The sequence below is a fragment of the Phaethon lepturus genome, unplaced genomic scaffold (genome assembly GCF_000687285.1).
Source record: "Phaethon lepturus isolate BGI_N335 unplaced genomic scaffold, ASM68728v1 scaffold15485, whole genome shotgun sequence".
NCBI lineage: Eukaryota > Metazoa > Chordata > Aves > Phaethontiformes > Phaethontidae > Phaethon > Phaethon lepturus.
Window position 1 is genome coordinate 46,507 of NW_010541346.1, and position 24,297 is coordinate 70,803.

General features: G+C 37.8%; 1 protein-coding gene across 6 annotated transcripts in view; it reads left to right on the plus strand.

The window, feature by feature from the left end:
• Window positions 1-24,297, plus strand: part of BANP (BTG3 associated nuclear protein) — a 136,853-nt gene that overhangs the window by 32,176 nt on the left and 80,380 nt on the right. For all 6 annotated transcript variants that reach the window (XM_010287714.1, XM_010287713.1, XM_010287717.1 and 3 more), the window contains 2 exons: window positions 4,733-4,972; window positions 21,634-21,801. In XM_010287714.1, the coding sequence (XP_010286016.1) occupies window positions 4,733-4,972; window positions 21,634-21,801 (408 nt within the window). The remainder of the gene's footprint in view (window positions 1-4,732; window positions 4,973-21,633; window positions 21,802-24,297) is intronic.

A 24,297-nucleotide genomic window follows, 5' to 3' on the forward strand; every position in this document is an offset into this window, starting at 1 on the left:
TTTTCAGAATATCTTGTATAGTGTACCAGTCCTCTAACAGTAGGGCTTAGAAGTTAACTGGAACTGTGTCTCTGTTAGCCAAATCCTTTGTGCTGTACAGAAGATTATACTTGGAGCACGAGACTCTTCTGGCTGTCTTTCTTTTATATTTACGTGGAGATTAAACCTTTTTTTCACCACGAGAATAGTTAGGCGAAAAACTCCAGTTCTGTGTCCAGGGTTTCTGATGTCCGTGGGTGTGTGTGTTGTACGCCTCCTTTTGCCAGAACTCCCAGCGTCTCGACTGCTTTTTGTGGCGGGAGGAGTTTTTGGTGAACATAGCTTTCTATGTCCACATTGCTAGATCACATTGCTAGATTTATAGGTTAACTTATAGCCTGATTGTCATTCTGTTCCTTATATTTCATGATTGTAGTTAATAAAGTCAGTACTCTGTAGTCTGTCAGTTAATCAGTACCCCTGTGAACTCTTGCAGGGCCAAAGGACTTGGGATAACGGGCAGAAGATTATTATAAAAGATGACATTGAATTTTCCACACATCAGCCGAAATACTATTTAATTTATCTAGAAATGGGGGTTTATTTTTGTAGGTCAGGATTTGGGGGTTTGGGGTTTTTTTTAAGGTTAATTCATCTTTCTGCCTTTGTATTGCAGCTACTAGTCATTTTTCTCTGCTGCAAATGCCAGGTTTGCACCCAGCCCAGTTAGTAAAATAAACACATCTACTCAGAATAATGGAACGTGTTAATCCAAGTGGTTATGTGGGCAGGTGTTTCCTTTTTGTTTTCCCGTGTTTTAAAGGAGTGATTGACAGCACCTAGCGAGAGAGCAGAGCCTAGCTTTACTTCTGGTCTTTCTGCTAAGGCTCAAGTTTCAAACCTGGGGAGTGTGTCCCAATGGAAAGATATGAGTAATGGTTAAGTCTCTGTCATCTCCCTGGGTGAGAAAACACATACACGTGTCGAGAACGAGTCTGAAAGGCACAACGACTCTTGTCTGGTGTTTGTTCTCTTGACATCGGTTTTCTTCATACTAACCTTTAAACTCGTTCATCCTCTTTCCTTAGAAATGCTTGTTTGCGTCGCAGCCCCAGCCGCCTCTTGTCTTCTCGCATGTGCCTGCCGAAATAGAGGAATGGTCAGCTGTGTTGTGAGATAAAAGAAATGGACTTAATACAGTAAAAAAGATTTGAAAACCGTGTTGAAAAGCAAACTAGTTCTAGGTTCGGTAGAGTGGAGATAAAGGCAAATTTTTTGATCTTAAAAAAACATTGAAGAGGAGCTAGAAATTAGCCTGTGTGTCATTGAAATGAGCTTCTGAGTACAGAGAGGAAATCAGATAAAAATGTCAGGACTTTTAACAATGAAAGTTGAAATGATCAAGAGCCACTTCTCTGATACAATATTTGGTGTAAAGAGATGCAAGGAAGTACCTTTCCAGATAGCACTCAAAATGCTTTCAAAATACAGCAAGGCCGTTAGGAAAATTAACAAAAGAAAAATATTTCAGGACAAACCAAAAAAGGTGTGTGATTGAGTTCCAGATGAGTGTGTGCATTTATGCTGCATTATTTTTAAGAAAAGCGCGTTCTTTGACCATATTCTTCCTCCCCAACCCTTCAGATGTTGTTTGTGTTTTGGTAGCCTTTAAGGAATAGAAGCAGCTGTGTGTGGTTGTACAGTGCCTGGTGGAGTCCTGACTAGGTGTCTGGCTGTTGCAACGTATGTACTAAATAACTGACTCATCTAGATTCCATCTAGATATTCTGTATAATGCCTGATAATACACGTAAAGAACCATTTCAGTAAGCATAAAAGGATGTTGGAGTGCTAGCAGCTTCCAATAACGCAGCTTTAATCAATAGTGTTTATGTACTGAATTGTTCAGAGAGAACTCCATCAAACTCCCAGTCTTTTTTCTGTTTCCTTATTCAGTCTGTCTTCTCCCATACCACATCACTTGTTCAGAGCAGTTCTGCCTCCCTCATAACTGGCACTATACTTCCTCTTTTCACCAGTTTTTTTTGTGTGCCAGTCTCATCATATTTGCTGTATGCAAAGTGCCAGAAGTGTTGGCAGGCCGGTAGGAATTATTTTTATATACGATAAGGAATAGTTTAACTTTTGTGCCCTCAAGTAGCTGCAGTGAGACAGTAGAGTCATGTTTAACTTTAGTCATGCAAGTTCCTCTTAATGCAAAATGATTATAAAGCAAATTCCCTTTCTGTTGAAGTTTTTAAAGCAGGAGGAAAATGCCAGAGATAATTTAATGTGGAGCATGTGTTCGTAGGTCAGAATAACAAGATAGCGTCTTTTTTCCAGGCTGTAAAAGAATAAATAAAAGAACAGTTGCACGTGGTAAAAACAGTATGTTCTAGACTCTGTGCCAGTACAAAAAAAAAAAAGAGTATCTTGTAATTTGAAAAAAATCTTTGGTTCATGTAGGTTGATAGCATTTGTTAAACAAGACTTCAGGTGAAAGGTGTTCCATAAGTATTAATAACTCTAACAGTAATTCTGTGAACTGTTAAGGCAGTAAGGTTTTGATAGGATGTAGAATCATTAACTCGGGCTTCCTAGAATTTCTTTGAAAAACTTACACATTTATCCGGAGGTGTTTTTGCTTTGCCCACTTTGCCCAAATTTTTATAAAGCAGTCAATTTATCTTCAGGAACAGACTGTTGTTTTCCCTGATAATGTTAACCAGACTTGTGGTGAGGCCAGACACAGTGGCATTCAAAACAAGTCATAATTAATCTGAACCACCTTATTTTTCAGATGGCACCTGGTACTGTGAGCAGAAAACAGCTAGTGTGCCCGATTACATAGTTCAGGATAAAAAGTAAGGTTCAAATAAAATGTATATTTAAAAAAATGGTGAGTGTATAAAAATATATTCAGAGCATTAAGTTCTAGTTTCAACAGAAAAAAAGTTTGCGGGACTAGCTCCTACATACATCAGCAATAAACGTTTGTCCTTACAAATTATTATAGTTGGTAATCTCATGTTCATAATGATATATCGGTATTGCATAATCTAAGGTTTGCTTCATACTGTCATTATTCATTGCAATAAACTTGCATCTGACTTGTGGTATGACTCAACCCAAAGGTCATGTTGGAAAAGTGTTTTTTAGTGTTTGACTTGCTTTTATGTTATATTATATTGCATACTTTTGGCTTGTAGTCTAGTAAAATGCAGGCTGCTTAACCTGTGCCAGTACTTGGAAATAAAGATGCTGCTTGGTCCGGAGTCCTGTTCAATGAGAAGAGGAGGTCAGCTGCTCATCTGTCTGAACTCCATCAGCCTATTTTGTGATTAGAAAGGTTATGGAAAATGGGAATTTGTGACTTTGTGTATACCATGAAATTCTATTTTAAAGGCATTTAATGGAAGATAAATCATGTAATTGAATGACTTTGTTCACATTTTTACTGTTCTGAAAGTGTGTGAAATAACAATGAAATACTATAAAGTATGGAAGAGCTGAGTGACTCCTAAGTCAGGAAGCTTTGTTTTGCTCCACAAAGTTAAGCAAGCATAGAAATCAAATCCAAATGGTCTGTGTCAGTGAAGGTTGAATTAGTACTGGAATGTTGTTCTATCCAGTTCCTATTAGCATTGTCAAGATTTGTACTGGAAATTTTGTTTTTATCTGGAACAGTAGTCTCATCCTAGGTCCTGTGTTGTACCCTCCACTTCAGTAGGGATTGGTCACCCTTATGAGCTCTGTTCTAGTTTCTGGTTATTCTTGAATCCAGTAACTTTTGGCATTGTCTGCAGAGATTAATTTCCAGCGAGTTCTTAGTATTCCTCTTAAAACGAATAGTTCTGCCTTCCCCCCGCCCCCCCCATCCCCAACTGAGAGGCTGAGACAGAAAACAGAAAACTTCTTTATATATAAAAAAATGTTTGTGTGTATACACAAGAGAAGTTAGGTATAGTTCTGCTGCTGATGACCTTGAATAGAAGGGAAGATGCACTTGGCAGATGAGCGATTGATTCATTATCTTTATGCTGGGCCTGTTCCTTGGTAAACTCTGGGTTTAGGAAATAATGTAGACTACTGGCCAGTAAATTTGAAGAAAGACCAAGATTTTGATTGGGAACTCTGGCTACATTTTGGATGATTGTCATTGCTTGAAATACTCTTTTTAAGAGATTAAATAAATTACTACTCACCATTGATTATAATTTTGTAAATTTATAATCGTGCTTAGACTTGTTTTAATCTGATGCTTTTGGGGAAAATGCTTTGGTTCAAAGCTGTTAGCTTCTTGAAATTAGCTGTACTTTAAGAATATTATGGGGTTGCAGTAATCTTCATTTTTAGGGGATGACTAACTTGATGAATGAGAACACTGTGAATATAGTATGCTCTTTCAGCTATTGGCCTCTAATATGAGACACTTTAAAAAGATATCTGAGAGTGAGTTAGACAACTGGACTAACTGCACTGGTTCCTCGTGTAGGCCAGAACATTAATGGCAATAACTTTTGGTCACTGTTGATGTGGATTTGATTTGATTTACTTTTTATCTGTAGTAAGTCTTGTGAGCCTATTAGTCATGCTAAATTTTAAAGAAGTTTGTGGGGACTATGAAGAAAACTGGAAGAGCTCATGATAACCTAAGAAGTGTTGACTGTAACTTGAACCTGACTGTTTAATTCTGTGCCACAATTAGGATTTCCACAATCTCTCTTTTTTTTTTTTTTTTTCCTTTCTTTAGAGGATTACCCCAATGGGACATGGCTCGGAGATGAAAATAATCCTGAGATGCGAGTCCGTTGCCCCATCACCCCTGCTGACATGCTGCACATCAGCACAAACTGCCGCACAGCCGAGAAGATGGCCCTGACGTTGCTTGATTATCTCTTTCATCGGGAAATTCAGGCCATCTCCAACCTTTCGGGCCAGGGGAAGCATGGGAAGAAGCAACTTGATCCTCTCATGATTTATGGGATTCGCTGTGAGTATGATACTGAAACTTTTGAATTTATGCTGTGTAGAAAAGGCAGAAACTGTCTGCTAGTTACAGTTAAACTACGTTTTGTAAGAATGGGGTATGTATTGTTGCCAGACAGATGTTTTGTTAGCTTTTGTTTATGAAGGAATCCTAATGGGCTGGTTTGGTTTAGTTTGTTGTGGGTGTTCACCAGAAATTCCTCAATCTTGAAATCTGAATTCATATTTCATTGCAACTACCAGCTGTGAGTGCACCAAGTGTAGTAAATATCAGAGAAATATTGCTTTCTCCAGATAATGGAACAAATAATAAAACAAATTACAAACTTAAATATTATTCAATTGTTCAAAACTTATGTGTATTATTTCAAAAGACTTGCTGATGTTGAGACGGAAGAAATGTGCAGTCTTTACTAAAGGAGAGATTAAGTGTCATAAAGTCTGTGGATTCACGACAGGAATGCATATGATGCTAATGCACTTCTGTCTGCTCCAGTGTGCATGACTCTTTTGGTTATTAAATCTATTCTTCAGTAATGAACGGATATTAGTTACATCGAAGAGGCAATTTTTGTCAATTTAAAAGGAATCGAATGTGTTTTGCATATAGAATATAGTAGGCGTAGCCACTAGTTAGAAAAGAAGAAACTGGACATGTGCATCTTGTTCTGATATGGTGACTTCTAGTAGAGGGTTACTCAGTGAATACAAGGAGGATAGCCAAGTCTGTTCCATGCACTACGGTGTAAATATTTTCAGTAGAGGAGGTAGATGAAGGCCTTTCTAACAGCCAAGCATCTGACACAAGCAGCCAAGCTCTTTTGTGATACCTTTGCTATGCATGTAAAGAGGAAACAAATTTAAATGTTAGTGTGGAATGAAGAGAGAGTCTAAAAATGACCAACTTTAGTAACGGAACTAGATGTTAATATACCAGTAGATCGCACTGCTTAAAAGATTCTTTATGCTCACGTCTTATGTAGGTCACCAATGGATTAGTAGAGTGGGAATAATTTGTTATGCTAGAGTGTTTTGTATGCAATTGCCAATTTGAAATGCCAAGTAAGGCTTAAGAACATAGCCAGAGAGAGCTTATTTTGAATGGTGTTTGAAGAATTTGATGTTTTGTTTTTATGCTTCTGTTAGGGCAATATGTTTGATAGTTACATGGAAGAAAATGTGATGAATGTTTGATGATGAGACCGCTGTGCTTTCTTTACACTGAACTGAGCTGAGGAAGTACAGTCCTATTGACCTGCTTTTGTTTCTAGTAATTTTCTGGCTATCTCGGGGAAATTGATAGGCAAAACTAACCCACTCAGTTTGCTGTATTAGGCCAGTTTTTGTCTCGTTACATACCTGAGGCAGAAGACTTCAGGCTTCTACTGTGAATATATTAAATATGTATTTTTAAGGGAGATTATGATTCAAAGTAATTTTAATCTCCAAAACATTTTTATCTATTAATCTCATAAATGTAAATTATCTCGTTCCATTGTGTTTTTAAAACTTAGATTTTTGTTGACAATACTTTTTAGAAACATGAAGGAATTAATCTTTCTCCAATATTAAAGCAAGCAGTAGCAGACCTTTTCCCCATCGCTTAAATCTGTGAGCACAAGTCAAACGAGTGAGCTTATAACTATTTGAGTAGGAAGAACAGGTTTTTGAAAAAGTGAGCGTGGGGCAGGAATGTGCTCATGTGACTGAATGCTCAAGCTAGGGATTGTCATTTATATGAGGCATTCTGACCATAAAGAAATTGGATTATAGAAGTGATCCCTGCAGTTGGAAAAGGTCTGCAGTGGCAGAAATGTAACAGCAGTGGATCATAAGCAGCAGCATTCTGAATGATGGGCAACAGAAACCACTGTCGTGTCTTTGATGTCGTAAGTGTGGTTCTCAAGGTTTGGGATCCAGGTATCTCAAACATATCTTTATTTCTTCTTTGGTTCGACTAGCGTGTTGCTTTCTCTTGGGAACCAGTCCATAAAAAACTAGGGATTGTGTATGCCTTATGGAAAAAAGGCACCCTGTGTGAATCTGACCAGAGTTTACTTTTTTGGGTACCTAAATGTTAATGGCTATTGAGATTTGTATTAAGCTATGACAAAGAATCCTGTGGCGACAAATGAAGAAAATATATGTAAACTTGATGAAACAGCAAATTTAATAACAACATTGGTCCAGAAATGATGATTTCACATAATAATCTGTCATCACTGCAAATAATTAAGTTGAAATGAAATTTTATTTCAGTAGCCTGTTTATGAATCCTCTCTGATGTGAGTGAGCATATGGATAACTCATACGTCTGAGGATGAGATTCTGGCCACATTCAGTTCAGTGGCAGAACTCCTGTTGGGTTCAGCTGTGCCATGATTTCATCCCTGACATTTGTCAGAGAGGTACTGGGAAGAGCCCTGCTATGCCATATCCACTTTGCTTTACCAGTCCACAGACTATCTGATTCTATGGATGAAGTGTTCCATAAAAATCCACCAAAAAACCCTGAGTGCAGCACTAGCATGGGAACTAAATTAGGTTGTTGTCCTAACAGTGTGGTTTGCTTCTGCTCTGAGCAGTAATACTTTGATGCATTATTTTAAACTTAAATGAAAAATCTAATGTCATCAGCCTCGCATTTGCCAATCATATCTAGAAAAGCTCAAGCCAATGTAATGGATTTTATTTTTCCTTTTGTTTCAAGTTTCTTAAAGTTTGTCAGTGGAAAGCTATTCCTTCCTTTTTTTCCCTAAAAGAAAAAGAAAACAACCAACTCTGTATTTAATAGAGAGAATATTTTGTATAATATGCAGAAACTATAGAAAATTAAGAGATGTATGTTTATAAAAAATTCTTCATACACTGCATAAGGTTTACCGCAAGAGAGATGAAAGTTTATCTTTGGAAGTATAAATTTTCACTTGTGGTATAAATTTGCTTGTGGGATGGCAGCGGTATTGAAAAGAGTTTTTGGGCAAGAAACCAAAATGACTTAAACACACTATATGTCATTAAGTAGCTCATTACTTCAGACCTACTAGAAATGTAGACATTTTCTGGTGAAATACGATATAAGAACATCCGCAGTTGTAATTTTGTTTTTGTAACAAAAAATACAGGTTTAGCTCTTGACATTTTATAGCAGTCCTCACAAATGAGCTTGAAAAAAACAGATTTCCAAATTCAGATTTTTGCATTTATAAGAAGCTTTACAACACAAAGGATGATTTTTACATGTTGTCTTGGAAAAAATTGAGAGAGGATTTCTCAGTAGTTCTTATTCTTTAAAATAATCTAAGTAATTAAATGAAAACAAATTAACATTAGTTATTTCCTCTGTGTGTAATGTTGTTAGTGTATCATTTCTGTGAAAGCCTCAAGCTTGGTGTCTCTATTGTGTCATAATATTGCTTCCAGTAAAGATGGGACCACCTTTCTACTGTACTGGTTGAACGAGATGTTGATACATGTTGATCGAAAAGTGAAATGTAGCTATGTCCTCTTCAGAGGGCTGTTCAAACAGAATTAAGCACGGTACTCTTTACAAATTCATTGACACAATACAGCTTGAGGAGCAGACCACCCACATTCGCTTAATAGGAAACACATTTGACTCCTTGATTGTGTAATGTATGTCAGTGAGATCAGTGTATGTGTGTAAATACATTCATGCACGGAACCCAAACATAATGCAGGTTGTGCCAGCGTAAGCAACTTGTAGCTCGTGTCATGTAAGATCTGCAGATCGCAGGAAGTCACTACTGTTTCAGCTTCTCATTTGCTTTTAATGAAGATTTTGATCTTAACAGCAATGCAGGATAAACAACTATTATACCACACTTCTGTCTTGAGCGTTCTCATGCCTTTAAATACTGGAGGAAGGGTAGTAAGTTGCTTCTTACAGACAAACTGTTAGCTCTAGTGTTTCTCACCCGTGGATCTGTTTTATGAGATATTGCAGACTGTTGCTGTTATGTAGAATGTTTTATATAAATAAACATTAGTTACTGAATGTTACGCTATAAATACAGAATGTATTTAGTATTTTCTGGGTTTTATTCATTTTTCCACTTTAAAAAAGCCTTTTTTGTTGCTGCATTTTTATAAACTATACACATCTTTTTCTTTTATCTCTTTTTGTCCTTCCTAAGCTTTGTATATTTTTTTGCGCTCTCTCTCTCTCTTCCTTTCATTTCCTGTTTTTAATTCTGGGCTTCATGTGTCTCATTTCTGAATATTGTACTAGTCACTAACTGTCACAGTGTATAGTGTATATACAATCTTTTAAAACAGTGTTACACCTAGATGCAGCAGAGATCGCTACAAGTCTTGGTTATCAGCAATTGTAGACATCCATCTAGACCTTGGATTCCATCAGGAGACTATTGGAGAACTTCAAGAAAAATTCAAACTTTTTAAAATTGGCATTTTGTCCTATCTCTTTAATATTTCATCAGCACTAAAAATTGAATTTCTGTAACTTAGATTGTTGCGATTACATTGCTCTTTGTTGTTTCAGTCCATCCTGCTTGACAGACTGGTTAACTCAAGAATCAGTCATGCTCTGGATACTCTGGAGGTTTGGGGGGAAGAGGAATGGCTAGTGGTAGTGCTCAAGCTAGTAATTTGTTGAGGGTCTCTGATGTTTTCTGTTTAACCCATGCTTCTGTTTCTTCATTATATAGGACATTAACTAATCTTCCAAGCTATAGTAGTCTGAAAAGAAGTTGTGTGGTTTGTATCTGCATGGATGAGCTAATCTTGTGGTCCCTGGAAGTACTTTTTGCCAACATTTTCTTCTCCTAGTAACAAATACCATGAACTGTAGCTCTTTGGAAATAAAAATTCGCTTAAGCCTGTTCCTTTGAGGACTGTGGTGTTACCAGATGCTGTAGTGCATTTCTCCTCAACTGCCAGATCATGGCTTAGAGGTAGGACAAACTTAATTTTACAGTTTGAAGGGTTAAGTACAAGTAGACAAGAATTTGCCCAACTCTGCAGCATCATGCCTGTGGTAGATGGAGGAGTTGAAGCAGGTTCTCCTGAGCTGTGTGCTATTCAAAACTTCTTCTCTGAATCTTACCAAGTGGACCACCTCCCTGCATTGTGGTTCATTCTGAAGTCCATGAGAAGAGTGGTGACTGTTGTTAGGGGCAGAACTTGGGAAGAGAGGAGGGAGAGTTTGCAGAGGTGTTGAACTGCAGGAGAGAGTGAGAAGTGAAATCTGAGAATTCAGCACATCTTTAAATGGAAAGAAGTGAAAGAAAGCATTTCTGTTGTGCTTTTCTCATATCCAAAAAGCATTAATTTTTTTTTTTGTACAGCACCCTCGGGAAAGGCCTTGTGATGCAGCGATGCTGCTTTTTGCAAACGTGTTGTCTTCCTCAGAGCTGCAAAAGTCTGGCTTCAGTTCCAAATAGCTGCTGCTTTGTGAATCAATTAAATGCTGCCACATGGAGGGAAGTGATAACCTCTTTTGAGGCTAGGCAAGAAGATAATGTGAGAACCCATTGAGTTTATCTCAGCACCGCAGTTCTCATAAATGGCATCAGTGCTGGCACTTGCTTACTGACTTTATGTAAGCACTGTAATTTAATGCTGGCTGTTGTTTTCTTCTTTCCTGGGCACTTATGTTTATTTCAGTTACTTTCCTGGCCAGTTACTGTTTAATAAACTGAAATAAATGCAGCAATTTTGGGAAATAAAATAAATTGTTGGCAGTGTGTTTTCCCTCTCCTTCTCACACTTCTCTTGTTGTTCTTGCATTATACAAGCGATGAATTTAATTTCCCATTCTTGAACATAAGCAGCTGCTTAGCCTGTCAGTCGCAACTGTGATTGCATGTGACTTGATTGTGCGTGATGTGCTGTCAAGCATTTGTGAGTTTGTAGGCTCTAAAGAGAGGAGAAAACGAATGCATTAGGTCACTTGGACCATCTCTTTCCAGCCGATGCACAGTTGTTCCATCCTGTCAATACTGTTTTGCTTTGGCCAGACTTACTTGAAGCATGTGTTGAAGTGTGCTAGTCCTCACTTCTTGAGAGGCAGCTAAAAATATTCAGATAAGTTTGTGAGCATAAAAGCAATTTTCTCAGTGAGTTTAAATGTTCCTTCAGGAGTGTATAACGAAACAAGGGGCAAGCTGTGTAATTTGTAAGAAGGATGTGCTCATTGGGGAAGTTACTGCTAGAAATATGATAACTTAGTTAGTTGAATGAGTGCAGGTTTTTTTCCTAATGAAAATCAAGGGAGTCTTGCTTGGTTTTCAGAAGTCATGACATACGTTTGAACAAGCCCCAAACCCTGATGTGGGCAAGAAGTATCGGACCATTTATAATCAATGTGTTGAATGTGATGTCCGAGGATCATCTTTATCAATACTGCAGATCCATCTGAGCTATGAAGTTACAAGTGAAATAGAGGACTCTTTGTGTCATGGTTGTATTAATCTCTGTTTTCTTTGGACTGATCTCTCCATTCATGGAACTCCTCCAGTGTTATGACTGTCTGCAGGGTAGTTACTCCAGTGTGCAGCGGTGGTGTTCCTTTAGGCCCTGATTCAGAAGGATGCAGAGCATGCTTTACTCTCACCATCTGTAGAGGAGGCTGGCAGTTACCCAGTATCACTCAGGCTCAGTCCCTGCATAAATAAAATATCCTAATGAACTTTCAATGGACTTGAGACAAGAAATATTTTCTTTACTATTAAAGGCCTATAAATAACAAAATTTAACTTCTACAGTGTGTTTTTAGAAGACATGAAGAGCCTAAGAAAGTATTTGAAAGTATTCCCTGACATTTTGAGAGGAAAAGCCGCTCAGCTACCAAACACAGATTGATGGGTGCAAAAATAATGTACATTCATCTGGAAAACACATTGCTGCATGCAAGGAGAGCTGTGACTTCAGAAAATATCGTAAATGGAATTCCAGAAAGTTGCATAGCTTTTCCTTTCCTGGCTTTGAACTTTCTTTTCTCCATTTCACAAGGGTTAAAAAGTGAAGTGAGGAGATGCCTCAAGCTGACTGCAAGTAAAATGTAAATAAATTCCCGCAGCGTTCAGGTTTCTGTCGTGCCAGTCCGTTCCAAACCCACAAGCTCCTTCGGAAGGGGAGAAATTTTCGTTGTTGATTCATAAGTGAGTTTTTCTTGGCGGCACGTGTGGCGGTGTTTGCCATCCAGATGGGCTCCCGCGGCACTGCGGCGAGGGCTTATGTAACGGGATGTCTCGGGAAGGGGGTGGTTAAAGCAACAACCCTCCTTTTTCCATCGGTTCTGCTGCTGGTTCTGTCAGATCACATTGTGCTGCTGTGTAAAAGACAAACAGCTGTTTACTCAACTTCTCTGTAAAATCGTGGCTATCAATAACCGCACATCAGGTCATTTTTGGCAGCGGCTCCTTAAGATCGGGAGAATTTATTTTGATCAAGCGTTTTTGCCTAAATTTAGGTGATTCCATTTGTTTTTGAGCATCAGATACTGATTTCAAAAAGTAAGTTGATCCTTTGGCAATAAACACATCACATACTTAGGTATGTTCCATTCCAAAACAGAATGATGTCTGATAAACCTCGTGGGATAGTTTCTCCCAGCAAGTAAAAGAAATAGCAAGATCTTTGCTTGCTGACTGTGATCATAAATGAATGCTCTGACATTTTGAATGTGCAAAACTAAAAGGCAAAGTTAACTGAAGACTTAAAAGCATGGTATCCCATAGGTACACTTTTATTATGCAAAAAGAAGGTAATGGTTATTAGGAGCACGTTAGGTATTTTATTCAGAAGGAGATTGTCAGTGGCTGGGTAAGTCAAACAAGCATTGGAGTCTTTAGGTCCTAATCTTCATGAAAAGCCATTTCAGATGAAAATGCTTGTGCAGTCTGTATGGAGTGCTGCTGCTGCAATTTTTAGCTGTACAGCTACAGCTATATGAAGTATGCAATTTTGCTTTCATACTGAGACCCGAATGTTGCATGAATATGTATATTTTGGGAGGAAAAGAAACACAGAACTTTTTTCAAGGTATCTTGTTTTATTTGCTGTGTCTTTTTGGCTTTTTGCAACATGTTTTTCAGAGCAAGCAATGTGGTTTTTTTTTTTTTTTATGGAGAAAAAAAATTAGAAGCAAATGTATGTCACTTGTCCGGTATCATTGTAGCGGAGTACCTCGTGTAATTTGTGAACTGAGGCAAGTCTGTGGTGGATGACACAAAGTCTTTTCAGATTAGACCAAGTCAGAGGTTTTATAGAATTATTTTCTTGTGGGGTTGATTGATTCATTTATTGAGTTAGACACTTCATGTTTTGGATAATTATACTCTAGTTATTAAACAGTTATGTTGATGCAGCTGTTGATATTCTGTCACCATCAGAGAAAAGTGATCAAAAGATCCCCACGAGAATGCCTTACGGCCACTGCTGTAACACACGGCGTGGAACTCGCTTCAATCCGAGTGTGCAACCAGGAACATCAAAAATACTCCGCTCCTGTAGGGATTAATTTGCTCGCTTCCAGCGCGCAGCGCGTCGCTGCTTCCGCAGTTCCGCTAACCTTTTGTAGCGCTCGGCGCGTGCTGCAAGGGAGTGGGAGATGGAGCAAACGTACACACGCACGGGAAAATGCTGTCGTTTCTTGCCAGAATGGGCAATGTGACGCTCCGCTAGATGGCATTATTCGCACGCTTATGGCTGTCTCTCGCAGCGTCAAAATAAACCAGGTTCTGCTCTTGGTAAAATAGATAAAACCAGACTGGCTGGTTTTCCAGAAAGTGGTAAGGTGTGCCTGAATGTAGGAGCTCTTCTGTTTTGGAAGAGGATATGTTGGTGCAATCTGGAGATGCTAATTCATTTTATTTTTGTTTTTGAAACTTCTGTTAGGGTGCTGTTGGCCTTTATGGGTCCTTTTACTTTGTAGAACAAGGGCATTTAAAATAATTTTTAACTTCATATTTCCTCTCGTTCTGTTATCTGCTCAAAATTAAATATTCAGGCAAATATTCTAAAGAAATATTAATAAATATTAATTCTGACAAATTAACTTTTAATAAAATAAAATTAGATGTTAAATATTCTGACGATTCTAAGACAGTTATTATTTCTTTTGAGGAACAGTATGTTACCAGAATGAAATCTGAGCCAGATCTGCATTAAAGCATCAAGAAGGTGCTGCCTTTTCTTGTGTAACATTTGGTTTCAAAATATTTTAAATCTTTTAAAATACAAGATATTCTGTCCATGTTTCTAGAGAGCAAGAACAGAGAAGGAGAAACATCATGCCTTTTGGGTTGTAATGCTTTCTCATAATTTTAACAAACAAACAAACAAACCAAAAACTATCTGGATGCTGGGGACCACATATTTTACCCGAAGCAGAAAGAATTCTAGCAATCACTTGTATAAGGTGAATGGTCTCTTGCAGTAGGCTTTTGATCTGGTATGCTTGAGATAAATGCGAAAAGTGAATGAGGTTACAGCCATCTGTCTGCATCCACTAAATCATCAGAGCTGCAGCTTCAGATTGACAAAGTTGTTATGATTGAGGCAGTGAATAATTCACTTTCACTTAATTCTATTAATTGAGACACAAGCTTATATGTGCAAACACTTTTTACACTATTTGGTAGATATTTAAAACAAGTTGGTTTCTGAAATGTTTCCTCACATGATAGAGTAATTTCACTTTATTGAGGGGAAACTTTCTTGCCTGTTCTTCCAAATGGTTTAGTGTTCTATTTGCATAGAATTGTGATCAGCAGATTGTCGAAGGAGCGTAATTAGCATTTCATAAATAGTTACTGGTTGCAGTTTAACACCTCCCGCGGCTTTCTTTGGTGCTGGTGCATCAAAATGCACACTTTGATCCCAGAAAGTATTTCTACGATACAGATTTGAACTTGGCTTATTTTAGGAGCTGAGATGAGAAAACATTGCTTTAAATTGTTAGTTTTCTTGAAATGGCTAAAACATCCTCATGCTGATTCCATGTATATTAGAAAGGAGATTTTAATTCTAAAGGGCCAGCAATGAGTGATAGGATGTTACCTCAACCCATCCCATTCTTGAACTCGGGGAATTTTGTAGTAGTCGTAATTTGGGGCAGATGGTGTCTGGGTAGTTGTAAGACCCGTGTTACTGGGTTTTTGCAGAGTAGGAATGGGGCGCCGATAGGCTGGTGTCAGTTCAGTCTGCAGAAATTTATGTGCACAGTCTCACTTCTGTTCCAGTTCTCCTGTAAAAGGTCTGAAAATACAATGTATAGAGTTGGTTCTTTAATGTGCTGACATGTGTATTTATATAACACTGACATCATTATGGCACCTGGAAGCCAGGAGAATTATGCAGTATGAGCAATACACTCCTGAAAAAAAACAGTTTTTGGTGTCCTTAAAGTTAGTCCTTATTCCCTAAATTGTTTAATCACATGCTCACACTTAAGACCACTGACCTCACTGACGTTTTTCACATCTGGAGTGTTTCCTCGAACATGCCTGTGTTTTTAAATTGTGTTCATAGTGATATTTGAATTTTCTTAATCTCTTGTCATGACAGATGTAATTTGTTACTGTAGGCAAACGATTTCTGGGCATTTTTTGTAAAGCAGTTGTAAAATTAGCAATTATGCATTTTGTCATAGAATTATCCAAGCTAAGACTCCATATGATCTCTAGTACAGACTTGAGTTCCTATTGTCCAGGTGGAAAGGGATCTGATTAACATGGACTTTTGAGGTTTTTATATATATATAATTATATATTATATAATATATATTATAACTTAGTTGAAGAGTACAATAAAATAATCTGTTTTCTGTGGATTCTTACTTACAGAAATCCTATTTAACCATATATTCTGTACCTAGGAAAAGAGGGTGTTTCTTTTCTTAAAAAAACTGACAGTTGAAAATTTCCTAAAAAAAGTTCAGATTTTGAGAACGTTTATAGTGTTTGATTTTAATATTTGACTGTTTAAGATCTTCTGGTTACTGACCCAGGTTTAGTAAATCATTCTTTAGGTATGCATAATAGAATAGGTTTGCAGTTGTACTTGAGGCTGTCTGTAAGTACCCCCTGAATATAGTTTGCACTCTAAAGTGTGCACACTCTAGTCTCTAGTAGTCTATAAATTTCTAGCTGTTGGAAAGGTATGAATGTAATAGTCAAACAAAGGGACCGTAGAAATAAAATGGAAAGCAGAGTAATTGCTTGGTAGCTGAGTTTTTTCCTTCTCTCTTCCCTCTCTCCGTGCTTTTAACACCCCCCCCATCTCTTTTTTTGGATGTTGTTTAGCCTGTGGATGAGAACAGTGTTACGGAAAGGGATTATCTGGTGACATGACTGACGCTCCCAAGCATGTGACGCTGGAGAAGCTGCCAAGGTTCTGCCATCCCACCGGCTGTACCGGGCGAGTTTTCCCTGACTGAGGACCATGTTGCCCTCCCCTCCTGCATCCCTTTGCCCAACCCTAAACAATTCTGAATTTTGGAGAGGCAAGCTGCCTCCCAGCTGTAGAGATCATACTCCCCCCTCCCAGCTGTCAAATGAGTAAACAATTACTCTTTTGAAAATTGTTTCAATATGGTGAATGCATGAGCATAATTACTTTTGAAGAATTGAAGCCTGAAGGCGCAAGAAGTAACTTCAGAGGTGCTTAATTTTTTTCCTTCCCTGTTCCAATATTTAGTACAGCAGATTTTGTTGTCATACGCTATTCGTTTAATAAAAACTCCAAATGTATGACCCTTCTGTGAAAAAATGCATTTTGTTAGCCAAACCCCCAAATAATCGCCCCTCTTCATGACTCTGTGCAGGCAGAATCTGAAGCCCTTGTTTTTCATAATATTCATCATATTCTTGTCAATTAAAAAAAAGATTCTATTCGTAAGTTTAATCATTTCAGTTTTGAATATTACATCCGGTTGCTTTTTCTCTAGAGTTTAAAAATGATGTTGAATTTGGAAATGGAAGGAACAGTTAACCAAATCTGTTTGGATTACAGACGTAATGCAACTATATCTTTATTTTATACCATGTGGCTGTTAGATTCTCTGGGGGTAACACTTTCCCTAATCTTTCAAAATGTAACAACAACAGAGGGAAAGTCTGTGCCATCTCAGTATAAGCAGCAGCAAAAGGAACTCTGCCAAGTCCATGAAAATAATGATTTACCTTTCAATTTTCTAAAGAAATCTGGTATTCATGGAGAACAGGAAGCAGCACAACTTAGCAATGTCCAAATGCAAGCTATTGACATGAAATTTGTTTTTTCGGAGGCTGATTTAGAATGCGGCATCAAGATGGAATATTTCATGTCTGGTTTTGATATTGTAAATGTCTTCTCTTCCTCCTCAATTTGTTCTTAATTAAATTTCTTTACAGTTTAATGTTTTATGTGGATTGTTTCGTCTGCTGACTGACTTCTGACCTTTAAGAAAGAGAGGATTACTTTCTCAGGAACATTGTCTTATGGGTTTTTCTTTCTTTCTAATTATCCCTGATTTTAAAAAAAACCAACCCTTTCTCCCCCTATTTTGTACATTACATGCCCCAAAAGTTTGGGAATATGTGGTCATTTAAGACATCATTGCTGACGATCTTTGTGTTTGTACCCGATCATCATCACTGCATTTCCAAGCTTTTTTTTTTCCCTTTGAACCACAAATTTCTTTTGCGGTGCATACGAAGCATTCTAGAACTTGTTGTGTCAGTCGTCTTTTTAGTTTTATTGGAACTTCGGCAAAAATGTGCTGTGTTTCTAATCTAGGATCTGGATGGCAAACCTTAGTAAGATGCACCTGTTGGCTTTTAAAGCTGACTTCTTTAATTTTCCTGATGCACACATGCTTTCCTCCTATGCTTTTGCTTGGTAAGATTTCAGTTTTGGATCTTGCTTGCAAACCCAAGTGATTTCCTCTTTGCGCATTTCAGAATAGCCCGTATCTCTCCGAATTTGTTGTGCAGACCTTCTTGTCTCCCAAGCTGCTGCTAATATGTCTATAGAAATATATGGTCTATATGGTCTATAGAGATGGCTCAAACTCTTGCAATTTATTAAATAACTGTGTTAAGTCTCTGGTGTGTTTTCATAGAAAGCTTTGTTTAGGAAGTGAGGTTCCCAAAGAAAGCAAACTTTGGGCCCTTAATGTTTAAAAACAAGCACATCCTTTGTTTTGAATGTTACCGGCAGCCATCGATTCTCCTAAATAAAAAGATAGCTAAAAACAGTCAGCCAGCCTTAGATGATCAGAATCCTTTACTTCATTCTTCTTGTATAAGTGTGTCTGTCTTCCAAAATAGTTTCGTCTTTTTGCCAAAGTGCTGAATTATATTGCTGAATGTATTTTTAATGTGTTTTTAGCAGGGTTGTTATGTGGCTCATAGATACTGTGCTGCCTACAAATTACAATGTTTCATGCTGCTTTTGACTAGCAAATGTTCCGAAGAAGTCAAATCCCTTCTCACTGAAGTATTTCTGTCTTTTCTAATATGGACTTCCCCAAGTTAAATGTCTCATTTGCAGTATCTTGCTTTAGTGCTGCCTTTCTAACTTCTTTTGGTATTTGACATACTCAGAATGAGACAGCTGAAAGCACTCCTGCACGTGATCATTTATGGACAGAGAACAGAAAGTCAGCACGCTTCAGTTTTCTAATATTGTTTACACATGTTTTTGGGATGTATCTCTCTACTACAGGTAAATCCTATTTCTAATGTTATGGTGAACTTTTTATCTACTTAAGAAATCCTCCACTGTCGTTAGCATTAGATTTTTCTTCAGTCATTGGTGGACTGTTATGAAATGTGGTTGCTAAAGACCTGTTCGTAGAATAACATTTTAGATTGTAATAACAACTGGATAGATTTATACATCTGAAATTCATTTAACCTTGATATCAACTATCTTTGTACTTAAGGGCTAATTTTTCATGTCTAATTTGCACAGGCAGTTACTGTGACTGAGTGTGCAGTTATGGTAAAAATCTGTGCAAACAGTGGGCGTTTCGTCTATAGCAGTTTTACGCCTTTGCCTGCTGTAACAGTTAAGTAGGAATTTCATGAGTAAGGGAAAAAAAATAAGCACGCCTGGCTTTGAAAATCTGTGCCTGATGTTTTAGGTCTGTAGCCTAAAATCTTCTTTGACCCTACGCTGTTTAGCTTGTTATCTGTGTGCCATACTTTCCTCTGTAGTCACGTTCTCTCCATGAAGGTTGTGGTCTCTCTGTCCAGTATTTCATGGCCATGCCTTATCGCCTTGATTAAATGATATCTTCTGTGATCAGTAAGTAGGTCTTTTCCTGTCTTCCCTCAATAAGGCAATTTCTGGGACATTTTGTATCGCAGCTTTGGCACCCATAATCTTTCTCAAGCTCTTGACCTATAGGTCTTGGGTCTCCTAGTTTGAACAGCTCACTGCACCTGAGACCATCTTGTCCCAAATAATTTATATTGCTTTTGATTTCTCTTTGAGTTAAGTGACATCCTGCAGTATCCCATGGATTATACTGTAATGGTTAAATTTCCTAGCTAGACTGCTTTTCTGTGAGAGTTTTCTTTGACCTGCAGTTGCTTCAGTCACTTCTCTAAACAGAGCAGCATAGAACGTGAAAGTCATTAAAATGCATTTATGAATGAAATATGGACATTTTTTCAAAATAACCACAGAGCATATGACTGTGTTTTCTGTAGGACTACACAAGTACTTTTGTATGTACTGACAGCTGAAGTCGTATAAAGAGTTAAAGCATAACTATTTTTATTGGACATTACTGCAAGCATTTATAAACCCATTTTTCTGTGTAGCACATATTAGTAATAGATTACACTGAGAAATGTGGTCTCAGTATTTACAGTACAGAATGTGCTTTCCTTTTGCTGACACCTATGGAAAGGAAACTGTTGCACAGCAGCAGTTGATAATTTCAGTCGATTTTCCTCCATTCCTACTCCCACCCCCTTTTTGGAGACATAATGTAAAGGTTGTAAAGGCATCTCTAAGGAACGTGCTGACTGTCAATTGCCAGTGAGAAATCGGGGGGGCTTTTGAATTGGCTTTTTGATGCCAGTGTTTTCCTCCTGTATGTTCTCTACTTTATTTCAAATTGTTTTTAGAACAGATCTGTAATAAAATAATTCAGAGCATCAGAAAACAATGTGTTTAAAAATTATGATGATGACTTAAGAGATACAGTACTCTGCTTGACTATGTTAGATCAGTAACCTGCAAATTTCAGTTTCTGAGGACTCTTGGCTCATTTATAATACAAAGTACGAAGCTCTTAGTTTGTGCAAACCTAGAATTTTGTGGCTGTAGGCTTGAAATAATTTGTCTTACAGGAGCAGATCCTATCCTGTTTTGTAGGACTATACAACAGCTTAAGCAGGTACTTCACGGGATCAGGATCCTATCTGAGAGCAAGATTGTAAACCCAGTAGGTTGAAAAGCTTATTTTCTTTTGCAGGGTGTGGAAAGAAACTGATACCAAAAGGAACATAAGAATTTTAAGAGGTCCTTCAAGCATAGTCATGTTGAGTAAAGGCATATATTACAGCTTTGAATTGAGTTTTAAATGCAATATTGCACATCTAAATCTGAAAAGTTGAGAAGTACTGAAGTTTTAGATGTTACACGTTCAGATAGTTCTATTTTAATTCATGGATTTTGAACCTTCGGGTTTGCTTTTTCAAGTGTTTTTTCTGCAGCCATGAAGATTATAAATCTATCTTCACATACAGTCAAATGCTTTCAACTGTTGATTCTTTAACAAACCACTCTAAGGCTTACAGTAGAAGTCTGTAGCAATATGAGGAGGACCTGGAAACAGCTGACAATGCACAACGTGTTTCCTTCCCAGCTTTAAAGCCATTTGTCCAGACGTTGAAACAAGTATTTCTTGTCGTACCTGAAATAGTCTTTTTGCTCCCTCTGCTTCTTGTATAACTAGGCTTCCGCTTCAGGTGTGGAGATTGCACACGATAATAAACCTGGTTTAAGTTGGCAGTGGGACTTGGTTTCAAAATACTCAGTTCAACTGACAAGTCAATGTTGTGTTTATATATCAGTTTGGCAACTTAGCACCAAATGCTGGAAAGTGCATAATGTGGCTCTTTAAATGACTAGTAGTAACATTTTTCAGAAGATTATAATTTTGTATTGCATTTTTATTGGATTCTGATGAATTGTGAACTGAGCTTTACAAGAGTTTTTTTTTTTTTTATATAGAGCTTTTTACGTCTTCCTACTTAGCAGACGTATTGTGGGGCACTATCAGTGATAAATAAAGCTTTATCCAATTTTGGCTTTGGAGTGCTGGATTCTTATGTTGGTCAGTGTTGCACATCTTGAATGTAATAGTGCAGTTTCCATGGATAGAAGTGTAGATCAGGAAATTTCATAGACTGCTGACATTTTAAAATACATAACTGTGTATATGTATGATTACTTCATTTTGTGTATAGCTGTTGGAATCACACCACTGTAGAGCTCTGGCATTTTTTGTAATGTCATTGTATTCCTTTAGGCAGTGTCAAGCATGAGGACGGTTATAAAATTTTCAGAGCTGCTTTGTTTACCCTGTGTGCATGACGGTGTCTGTCATCTTAGCGTTTGCCTCAAAATAGGAATTTATGCTAATTTTCAGCCCTTTTTGTTTCTCTCTCATTACAGGTCACCTATTTTATAAATTTGGAATCACAGAATCTGACTGGTATCGAATCAAGCAAAGCATAGACTCCAAATGCCGGACAGCTTGGAGACGGAAACAGCGAGGTCAGAGTCTTGCCGTGAAAAGCTTTTCAAGGCGAACGCCTTCGTCATCGTCTTACAGCGGTTCAGGTAAAAAAACCAACCAACCAAACTCTGCCAAACCCACAAAAACCAAACAAACCCCAACAGAAATTGAAACTTACAGTAATAATGCCATTTGTTTTTCAATATATGTGAAAATTATTTTGGTCTTAAGTTATACTTACAACAGGTGTAGGTAGTACCCACAGATTTGAATATTTTTATGTAACAGAGATAAATGGAGAAGCCCACATTTCGCACAATTTAAGTTTTGGAGTGGATCTTATATTATTGCTTTTTTTTTTTTTGAAGTGCCATTATCACTGGCAAAGAGGTGTCTCTATTACAGCATAGGTATGTCTACAGCGCTCCTCAAGGAGCGTATCCATGTACTAAGTGAAGCCAACCATTCATAGTTAAATCATCGTGGGCCTTCAGTGCAAGCCAACCACCTCCTGGTGGATTAGGAGTCCTTCGCAGCTTCATGGGGCTTGTAACCAAAGTAGATTGCCGGTAGGATGAGCTTCTAATACTGTTTCATCTATAAATTGAAGTCACGCTCCTGGTTGTAGTGCATTAATGATCCTATAAAGGAAGTGAGATGTGTGTATTTGTTCACAAAGAGAAGAGGGAGAAGAAAGTCTGTTTCTAAAACAGTAGTAAAACACAGATTTGCCAGAATTGAAAGTGTAGTATATTCCAGTGTGTGAGATAGATTGGCTTTGATTTGTACATTATCTGAATGCCTGGCTTCACTGAGATGCTTAAGAACGTCCATCCACATGTGCTAACTGAAAAAATTCAGCAGATGCAGCTTTGTGCTATCATATGTTCTTTTTTTACCATGTTCAGTTGTTTGAGTAGGTCAAAATGTTTCTGCAACTGATGTTCGTAAGAGGAGTCAAGTGAATAAATCTTTCTGAGTATGTTCACGCCATTTAGTAGGACGTGCTAAATTTTGATCCTGAAGTATTTTACTCTGAAGAAATTATGTATGTTGTAGGTGATTCTATATTTCCATATAGGTATGTAGGCATGAATAATAATAACAAATGAAAAATACTGACCTAAGAAGTGTTCTCATAAGACATTTCTGGCTCATGCTTTTAATATAAAGCAGTGTTATGGGACATTTGTACATCATATATTAAAACCAGTGTTTTGGAAGTGAGCCCAAAGAAAAGGAAGTAAGTTTATTTGCCTGCATAAAATTTTTGGTTGCATGTTAACACTAACCACTGTATCTCATGCAAAGAATGCCAAAATCTGCTTTCAATGGAAAATTTTATGTGCTGGAACTGGGAATCATATCCAAAAATCTCAAATGAAAACAACTAATCAGTGTAATGATAACCATAAGCCATATATGTTGATGGGATTTTTATTTTCAGTCTCTTCGCAATCAGTATTTTAGAATAAAAATGCAGTAGTAAGTGGATATTATGGGCCTGTGCTCATCAGACTGTACTCCTTGACTGTTGTTGAGATTTATTATTAAAAATATTAATCTTTAATCTGCTGGTTTGAAGATTTGGGGAGTCCAGTGTAGAGATGTAAAACACAGACTCAGGCTCAGTGAACTCATGTCTTCAGAAGGCCATAAGGTAGTAAGTTCTCGTGGGTTTTTTGGGGTTTTATTTTTGGGTTAAGTTGAAAACTCAATTTCCCCCCCGCCCTGTTCCACTAACCTGATCTGTGAGTAAATTGTTCCATGGGCACAAAGGCACCTGAATTAACTCCTGGGATTTCAGCAACATGCTATCTGAGCAGGTGGGAGTAGCGTGGTACAGACACACATGAGCTGGTTCTGCAAGAGCCATATTTTGGGCCGTGTGCCCTGGCTAGCTCATTTAACTGGAGTTGAGCTGGCTGCCTTTGGAACATCAATCTCCAGGATTTTCCCAGGAATTATTATGCCACCTGGGTCTCCTGCTAAACAGGCTATCTCATCTCCCAAGTCCACTTAGATAGCAAAGAGGTGACCGCATGTCCTTATAAAGATGTCTTTGGTCCTGAAGATGATGAAGGTCAGCTGAGGCATCTTGGCATGTCATTGGCAGGACTTGGATAGACTGTGCAGCCAAAAGTAGACTACCGGCAATAACATTAACAGCTGCCTTTGGTAACGGTATGTGAAAATGTTCCCATGGATTCAGAGTCTTTTGTTAGTTTTCTTTAAAATATTGCTCTTGCTCAGAATGTCATTGGCATAATTTTCTGGGAGGCTGTAAAGATGTTAGATGACTTCACCAGTACATTCGCACCCACTGTGAAAAAGCTCTTAGAAAAACAGACCACTTTCAGAATCAGGTGGCCTTTGAAAAACTAATTTGCATTCCAAAATCAGGTGGGAGTGGTATTTCACCTGAAGAAAGGAGAGGAGGTATGAGGAAAAACAGGAGAGTGGGTTGAGAGGCTGACTGAGTATACAGGGAGAAGAAAAGATGCAGGGGAAAAAAATGCAGATTCACGGATGTTTGAAAAGCTAACTGTTGCATGACAGGGCTGTAATTCCACCGCTCTGTTCAGGTAACTTCATGAACC